General features: G+C 46.4%; 1 protein-coding gene across 1 annotated transcript; it reads right to left on the bottom strand.

The window, feature by feature from the left end:
• Positions 1-1,616: 1,616 nt before the first annotated feature.
• On the bottom strand, positions 1,617-3,078 carry LOC132369866 (calcitonin receptor-stimulating peptide 1-like). The gene is given in 4 exon segments (XM_059929569.1): positions 1,617-1,660; positions 1,663-1,805; positions 2,104-2,241; positions 2,993-3,078. Coding segments are annotated over 4 exon segments (411 nt in total).
• Positions 3,079-9,430: the final 6,352 nt, after the last annotated feature.

Below are 9,430 nucleotides of genomic sequence, written 5' to 3'. Positions count from 1 at the left end.
AGCATGTATCACCTCAATCTCCCCCAGTTAGAGTATAAGCTCCATGAATGCAGGGGGTTTTGTCTGTCCTGTTCATTGCTCTGGTCCTGGAGCTCAAATAGGGTCAAGCATATAGCAGACACTCAATGATTATTTGTTAAATATAGGAATGTCTCTGTTAAACTTATTGCAGGACCTGAGCAACGCACTTTTCTTCTCTGCACAACAGAGAGTAAAAAGTTGGATTAGATGGCATCTGATTATCTTTCCAGGTCTGCCAGTGTGTGATCCCCTTTCAAACTGTGAGCCGTTGTTCTAACGGGCTTTGCAGGCTCTGGGGTGTATGAAGGGGTGCTGTTGGGAGGAAAGGCAGGGATGGGTAAGGGCAAACCTGAGTCAAGGAGAAGAGAACAGATAACTTCTGGGGCTGGGGACCAGGGCACTCTCTGAAAATAAATGTGAATGTCTCTTTGAGATGCACAGGGTTCTAATTCCAGTAAAGGTGTTTCACTAGACACTGAGGATACAAGATACTGAGGGCCCACCCCAAACATGGTATCATTGCCTCATTTGAGCCAGCCTGATCAACAAAGTGTCACAGATCCCTGACGTTCTCATGGGAAAAACAGCATAAATAGCAGCAACACTCCTTTTAAGTGTATTGAAAATACATTTTTTATCTTGGTGAAGTGCACAAATGAGAACATTTCTTTAAAGAGAGAGTTCCATTGAGGCTCAGCATTACTAGGCATCTCCAGACACCCACAAGGCAGCGATTTCATGTACCCCTGAGGTTTAGCAGAGCAGCCAACAGGTTGGCTGACAGGGTCCAGATTTGCTACCAGATAAGCCAGTGAGATATGTGTCATATTTATTGAATACAGAATCAAATATATTGATAAAAAAGATGCACAGTAGGTAGCTGCATTGATTTTATTCTGCATTTAGTTTATTTCAAACAAAAAAAAAAGAGTGGTTTCAATGTCAAGAAGCATGCATACATGGGTGTCTTCCAGGCTATTTTTTTTTGTAAGTTGCTTTCATTGCAAATTAAAAGAAGTAGAGTTCAGCTTCATAGGGACCTAGGAGAAAAAAAAGTAACAGCTATTACTTACTAGTTAAGAGGCTCTTGTCATGTATTATCCCAATTACTTTTTACATTGATGATACTATTGTTGCCTTCAAGTTAGATGTGGAAGCTGAGGCTCAGAGAGGGTCTAGCCCATGTCGTATAATTAGTAGAGGACAGACACAGGATTTGAACCCAAGTCTATACTCTGAATTCAGATGTATATGACACTGTAGGGTATGCTCCAAAAGGATAGGGTAATTACCTTTCAAACTCAAATGCTAGGATAATCACAGTTATAACCCAGGGAACTGTGTTTTAAATAAATAGGATCTATATTTCCTGGAGGATCTCAGTGGCACAGGGAGAAACTGGAAAAACAGAGAGAAATGAATCCAAGTTCTAGGGGTTTCAGCTGTTGGGACTCTATGTTCTTTCTCCAGACACTGGTGTGGGTGCCTTCCCCTGTGGATTTTTCACCCATATGAACCCACAGAGGGTTAGAGTGTGGACTGCACCCCTGCAATACCCAGTCATTTATCCTCCCACCTGACAGTACAAAGGGCAGTCACCTTCTTCCTAGAATCATTTCGCTGCTCAGATCCAAAAGTTCCTGCGACGCCCACCAAAGATTTTGAAGCCCATCTTGGTGGGCAACAAGTTGCTCTTCACCATGCTCCCAGATCTGCTCAGCAAGCCTGCCAGCCGATGGGTCATGCACGTTGCAGTGTTGCAGGCTCTCTTCTGGGCAGTGATGCTGATTTGCAGGATGGAGAAAAAGAAAAGGCCTGTTAGTGAGAGCTTGAGTGCAGGTGCTGCCCCACAGGATCATCATGGAAAATTACTGCTCTCAGAGGCACCAATAAACCTTAAGTATTTCTGCTAGAAACGGTCATCACAGCAGAAAATCATAGGCCATTAGGGAAAATGCCACAATCACTCCCCATACACATTTCCAGGGGTGTCAGAAAACCCAAAGGTGGCTCTGGGATATGCCTTCCTGGGCATGAAGGAGGGAGCGGATGCCCTGTGCTGGGTGGGGCAGGGAGCCTCACCTGGAGCCCTCTGTCTTCTGCTCCTTCTGCAGCTCACGGGCCCTCATCTGCTCATAGTCGTTCACCATTGCAGCCAGTAGGAGGCGCAATTCCTCCTCATTGAGTGTAGCAGGATCAAAACGACTATCAAAAGCCGACCTGGGGAGGGGAAGCAAGCCCAACACAGGCTTTGAGCCCCTGACTACTCCTTCCCCAGGATAAGCAGCCAGGTTTCCTGGTTTCTGCAACTTCCCCTGAGGATGTGGCTGCCCCAAATCTCAATGGACAGGGCATGAGGCCAGTGTCCATCCAAAAATGCTGCTTCACCAGGATTTAGGCTCTGGTGTGACCTAAAAGAAATGGTTTGCTCCAAGTGGATCATATAGGCTTGTGAAAGCTGATGGTTAGATTTTCAGGAATTTTATGAGCTTAGTATTAAATACAGCCATTATTAAAAATTAAATGATAATGTTAGTTTGAATCTGAAAATCATTTCACTTTAATGTAATTTGAGTGAGGGTGAGAAATTAGATGTATAGGTAACATCAGATTTAATAACAAATTTATTGGCAAAGTAGTTAGCAGATAGGATGCAATCTATTTCTCAAATTGTGGTTAAATTAGTAAATAGGTTTGCTGAAGATACAAATATTTGGTAAAAAGCAATGTTATATGAAATTTACAATAACGAGTACTGTATATCTTATGTATGTTTGTACACTGTGTGCTACACATCTTTGTCTCATAAACAGTTTATGATAAGCTTATATACACGTTTACATTCATACATTACCACCCCTCACACACAACCCCACCAAGAGCCAGATTCAGCACAGCACAACTGAGAACATAGAATTTTATGATCCAGGGACAGATGGAGGTGGGAGCGCTCCTGGCAGGGCTGTCTCACCTGAATGGTGCTGAGTGGAGCATGCCTGCCTGGTACAAGACCAGGATGCTGAGGACCAGGAAGGGGGGAAACTTCCAGAAGCCCATGATGACTCTCTGCAAGGGAAGAATAACATCAGCACTTGGAGCAATAAATAACACATTCAATGAGCCCACAGACCCAGGCTCTGCTCCTGCCTCTGCCCCTAACTCCCTGGCGTCCTGGTTTCATGCTAGTCATGTCACTCCGATTCACCATCGTTTCCTGCTCAGCCAAGTGGACTGCTGGAAGATTCAGTAAGGCTGCAGCATGCTTGGCTTAGCAAAGAAACCTAGTGGGACAACTGGGTGAGGAGGTCTTGGTCCATAGCCCCCGCCCCATCACTCCACTCACTCTCACATACAACGTGTTGGCCAGGACTCCTGGAGGACAGAGTCCGAGTACCTGTCACCACAGCTTTTCCCACTGTGCAACCCAGAGCTGTCCTCCTGGTGCCGGGCTTTTGCACATACATGGAGGGGGGAGGGGATTACCGAGGACAAATTTCTGCGGTTGGAATCCCTGAGAAACTGAAGAACCACATTCTACTGCTCAGCTGCTCCACACTTTGGTAAAGAGTACCCTGTAAGAATCAAGCTGGAAGGGTCTCAAATTGGGACCCAGGACTTAAACTGGGAGAAAAGTTCCCAGAACCCACAACGGGGGCTTGCGTTTAATGGCTGCCTGCCCCTCAGTCACTGCACCTATTTGCCACCCGCTTGCGCTGGCCCAGGTTCCGAAGCATTTCCCGCGGTCCGCTGGGCACAAGACGTGATCCGTGAGAGCACCATCTGCACAAAACTCTTTCTGCGTCCAGATCTGCTTGCAGTGCCAGGGGAGCTCCAGCATCCCAAACTGACCTAAGCACGTGTGCTGCGGGAAAGGAAACTGGAGCCCGCCTCAGCGCTGGGAGAGTGAAGCAGGGAGTGCGTGAACTGAGACCATCCAGTGTTACCTGTGGAAGGAGCCTGGGATGCATTGCAGAGTGATGCAGGCTGTGTGAAATGACCTAGACAGAAGTGGACAGAGCCTTTGCGACTGGAAGAGAGCAGCTAAGAAAAAGTAATGGAGAGAGAGAAGGAAGAGAGGGGAGAGAGAGAAAAACAGAATCCCAGCTAAGCAGGAATCTCCGGGCTTACCTGGCAGCAGGAACCAGGTGGCTTGGAGCAGAGGAGGGAGCAGTGGCGGTAGCTTTGGCTTCAGGCGATGGCACTGTGGCAGAAGTGGCAGTGACACTCGAGCTGGGCAGTGCGCCTGATGCCTCCCAACACCAGCAGCTGCTCTTATTCCTGCTGCTCTGGGTCTGGGGTGGTCCAGGAGCTCTGGGCAACCAATGAGGGGAAGGATCTGAGCCCCAGAAGGATTGTGTCATCACTTGCGTCCAGAACCTGGAGCATCCAGAAGGACCACCCCACTTGTATCTGCATTGAGGTCATTGATGGCAGGGGCGGGAGGGGGACGTGGGGGGGGTTGGTGAGGACCAACGAAAAACACACAAAAAGTGAGTAGGAATTTGAGGACAGGTTGACGTCATGGTTAACTTCAGCTGTTCGGTTTCGCGGGTTTTGAACACGCACGTGTCCCACTCCATCCCCACCTGTGCGATCTTGTCGGGCAGAGTCCAGCATTACAAGGAACCCTGTCTCCCCTAGGTCTGACCGCAGACCTCCGTGCAAGTGCAGCTTCGAGGGTTAATGCACAGTAGAGTTGATGATTCTGTGCCCAAGGAGGGGGTCTGATTCAGGCAGCTGGAATCACACACAGGAGGGCAGGGCTTGTGGGTATCAGACACAGGGGATCAAGAACTTTGTCACACTGGAACTCTGTTGCAGCTGTGCCTTTTCCAGGTGGAAACATCGTGGGCTAGTAACTTCTAGTGCCTCAGTATACTTATCTTTGAAATGGGGATCATATTCTCATCTTGAAGGAATGTTATCAGTAGTAAGTATGTACCTGTTCTCTGCCCAGGTGGGGATCCAGAAGTGCTTACCAGGGAAGTTCATAGGGGATTCCGTGGGATCGCAACCCATCTTCCCAATCAGCACCCTGTGCAGCTGCCTGGAGTCATGCTGGTTGGTCCATCATGTGGGTTAAGGAGGGGCTGGATGCCCTACTGGGCCAGAGCAGGGAAGTGCAAGGCTAAAAGCTTCCAAGCGGACCTCTAGCCCCACGCCTCCTCCCCCGCCATTCATCACCTAAAGTTCAGCCTCCTTCTCCAACCATTTGCCCAGCTGCCCCTTGCTTCCGGCTGCTGTTTGCCAAGATGTTCCAGTGACCTGTGATTCCAGCCCTGCACCCACGTCTACTGCAATTCAGTCCTCTGCTAGAAAGCCCGCCAAGCTTGATGGTGCTAAAGAGTCCAGCGGAGTGCAATCCTCGCTCTCACTTCAGTCATACTCTTACACACACACAAACTCAGTACGTTCTCCACACATGTGCGCACTCCCAAAGCACAGGCACTCACAAAATGACACTGGCGCTCGGGGGCCTCCAGGTGATGCTCACAGTACCGCCCTAAGTATGCTCAGAGCGGCATGATTAGGACCTGCGTCCACGAAACCTGCACCGACTCTCAGTAAGTGTGCTCTGTAAAGCCCGATTACCCAGCACCTCCACCCTCCTACACCCTGCCCAGCACGTTTCTGGATCTCTCTGTCGGAGCTCCTGCTCTAAGCCTTCCAGAAAGGTCTGAGGTGCTGACTTGCTGTCCTCAGCAGATAGAATGCAGAAAACGAAGCTTCTCACTGTCCGCAGTATCGCTGGGTTTGAGCACATAGCGCAAGATCCAAGCAGCCTGTACAGACCCTCCAGCGCGGCAAGCACTGCGGCGGCATCGCGGGGCGGTGGAATAAAACACGAATCCCAGGTAGCTGGTTTTCTCAGGCGGAACCGAAACTAGCCGAAACGAGCCACGAGTGACCCGAGCCACAGGTCCACGCCCCAGACCTCAGTGTCAAGAAGCTTCAGTGTTTTGTTCGACACGGCGGCTGCCTCGCGGCACATCTCTTCCCCTTGCAGCTTGGTGGTCTCGGGCTCAGGACACCTAACTTCCAAGAGGCCCTTATTCCAATTTTCTGCTTCTTAACCGCAGCGGTGGCACTGTTACAAGGGAATAAAACCTTGGGGCAGGGGAACTGGATATCTGAAACTGGCTCTTCTCAGGCAGGGCGGTGGGGGATCCGGGGAATGGAATAACCGGTTGGAAGCGCGCAAGTGCGCTTGGGCGCAGAGCCGGGAAAGGCAAGATGTGCAAGGGAAAGATTCAGGATGGCGGATCGCGGGTTCAGTGCACCTTGGAGTCTGGAGGCAGAAATCGGGGGCTGAGACCCAGACCGGGGTTAGGAACTCAGCAGCAAGACTAAATTGGCGAACGCGGCAAGGCAGATACTGTGCGGCATGTAAATTGGGCTCTGCCACTTAAGACTGTTGTAGGCGAGGCTTTAAAACTCAGGTGCAAAACACTTTTGCCGACATGACTTCCAAGACCTGAGGTTTCTGACGTATCAATCTTCTGAAATCATTTGTAAGTACGTGTGCCGGGGAATTGCCTTTTCCTATTGAGAGAACCATTGCTTTCACCAGTGCAATGGTGATGACAAAATGGTTAAGAAAGGACTACTTTAGAAGCCGAATTTGTAACCATGTCACTTTATGGACTCAGAACTCTACCCCTGGCTGCCACGTGTGCCTTCAACCTTTAAAGCCTACATTCATTCCCCCTTCTGAAATCTTTGGTGGCTACAAAGGGCTAGCGGTGTGAGGCAGGATACAGGGTCTGTACCCAGAGGGTGCTAAACGTAGCCTCCAGCAATTTCCGCTTTTCTTGAAAAGTCAGTCTCTCAAGATAGGGAGGGACTGACATGAACTCATCCATCAAGTCCTCTGAATTTCTAATGAGTCCTGGTGCTGAGCTGGGGGCAAGGTAAAAAAAAAAAATCTTTGGCACTTAGCAGCATGTGTTGCACACCAGGTGGCACTCACCCAATGTTTGTTAAATAATGGAAAATAATTTACTGTGGCAGATTTACCAGCCAGTCTCACCGCTGTTATAGGACTCTAATCTAATCCCAGCCAGCAGAGAATCCGGACCTAGCTAGGTAGCGCAGCTTTTCAATAGGATTTCGAAATTGTGAGCTCAAACATTTGAAACACTCCTCTCATGTTATTTGACACGCAGAGTTGGTTACCCCATGGAAGTTTCCAGGAACAAGACAGGGAAAGGAAGGTTAACCCTAGGGTTCTTTCAGAAGTCTAGAGTCTCCTAGTGTGAGATACAAAACCATTCTCCTCTGAGCCCGTCCCTGATTTACCAAGTGAATTCAAAGTTTAGACCTTACCATGTGCACCTTGCTTATGTTGCATCCAGCCCTACCTGAGACTTCTTTTAACTGAAGCACTTAACAGAAATTGAACTTGAGAAATTCGCCAAGGAAAATACTGATTTAAAAATAGTTACCTGATTATTTGGCACTTGATCGTATATTCTTATTTCATTACCTTTTTTTTTAAATAAATTTATTTATTTATTTTTGGTTGCATTGGGTCTTCGTTGCTGCGCTTGGGCTTTCTCTAGTTGTGGCGAGTGGAGCTACTCTTCCTTGCCGTGCACGGGCTTCTAATTGCAGTGGCTTCTGTTGTTGCGGAGCACGGGCTCTAGGCACACAGACTTCAGTAGTTGTTGTACGCGGGCTCAGTAGTTGTGGCTCGTGGGCTCTAGAGTGCAGGCTCAGTAGTGTGGCGCATGGTCTTAGTTGCTCCACGGCGTGTGGGATCTTCCCGGACCAGGGCTTGAACCTGTGTCCCCTGCATTGGCAGGCGTATTCTTAACCACTGCGCCACCAGGGAAGTCCCTCATAACTTTTCAACCTGGAAATCAGGTTTTAAAGTTTAAAATGTTTAAAAGGTGGAAACAATCTAGTTTGGAAAAAACATTTTTTACAACATTGTGACAAACTCTAACTGCAGTGTTTATTTCCATACTTTTAGCTTAGATTCCTGTGCTTTGTTTCAAAACTTTTTTCAGTTGAGGTATAGTTGATTTACAATACTGTGTTCATTTATTCTGTGCAGCAGTGATTCAGTTTTATATATATATATGTGTGTGTGTGTGTATATATATATATATATATATATATATATATATACATATTCTTTTAAATTTTCTTTTCCATTACGGTTTATCTCAGGTAATTGAATAATCTATAGGTCCATCCATGTGACTGCAAATGGCATTATTTCATTCCTTTTTATAGGTGAGTAATTTTCCACTATATATACATCTTTTTAAAAAATTTATTTTAATTGAAGTATAGTTGATTTACAATGTTGTGTTAATTTCTACTGTATAGCACAGTTATTCAGTTATACATATTAATACATTCTTTGTCATATTCTTTTCTGTTATTGGTTTATCACAGGATATTGAATATAGTTCCATGTGCTATACAGTAGGACCTTGTTGTTTATCCATTCTGTATATAATAGTTTGTATCTACTAATCCCAAACTCCCAATCCATCCCATCCCCACTCCACCTCCCCCTTGGCAACCACAAGTCTGTTCTCTTTGTCTGTGAGTCTGTTTCTGTTTCATAGATAGGTTCACTTGTGTCATATTTTAGATTCCACGTATAAGTGATATCATATGGTATTTGTCTTTCTCTTTTTAACTTACTTCACTTAGTATGATAACCTCTAGGTCCATCCATGTTGCTATGAGTAGCATTATTTCGTTGTTTTTTCAGCTGAGTATCTTGTGCTTTTTTATTGAAAAGTTTTTAGACGATGATTTATCAGAGTGTGCCAGAGACCCATATCTGGTTGAAATTCTGGGGTTTTTTTCAAATTTTTTCCAGTTTTATTGAAATATAATTAACATACAGCTCTGTTGAAGTGTATGGTGTCCAGCATAATGATTTGACTTACATGTCATGAAATGATTATCACAATAATTTTAGTGAACATCTGTCACCTCATATACATTGGTTGAGAATTCTGTGAGTTTCCATGCATTTAAAAGTGTTACACCTAAAGGCTTACTCCTTTAATTCTGTACAATTTGTGTATCAAATAGACTCAACAACAGCAAAATCACAACAGTAACAACCTCAGCAGCAGTAGCAACAGCAGCTACAATAATTCATTCTTCTCAGACTAGGGGAAGTTCAGAGCCGTCCAATTAACAGAATTTCAAATGAAAATTCATTGGACTGGGTTCTGCGTGTAAAGAACTTGGAAGTCACCACTTTGTCATAACAAGTAAAAAGCTGAAGAGACTGGAAAAGAAACAACTTGTCTAGGATCCTTAAGAGAGGGAACAGAAAGCAAACCTTTGCCCCCAAGACTGGGGAGACAGGCAGTGGGTGATGGCTTACTGGAGCAGAGATCACAAGGGGAAACCTCAGTGGGAACAAGTGCTGGAG

Source organism: Balaenoptera ricei, chromosome 8 (assembly GCF_028023285.1).
Source record: "Balaenoptera ricei isolate mBalRic1 chromosome 8, mBalRic1.hap2, whole genome shotgun sequence".
NCBI lineage: Eukaryota > Metazoa > Chordata > Mammalia > Artiodactyla > Balaenopteridae > Balaenoptera > Balaenoptera ricei.
The sequence above is the reverse complement of the archived record's forward strand: the minus strand, read 5'-3'. Positions and strand labels throughout refer to the sequence as shown.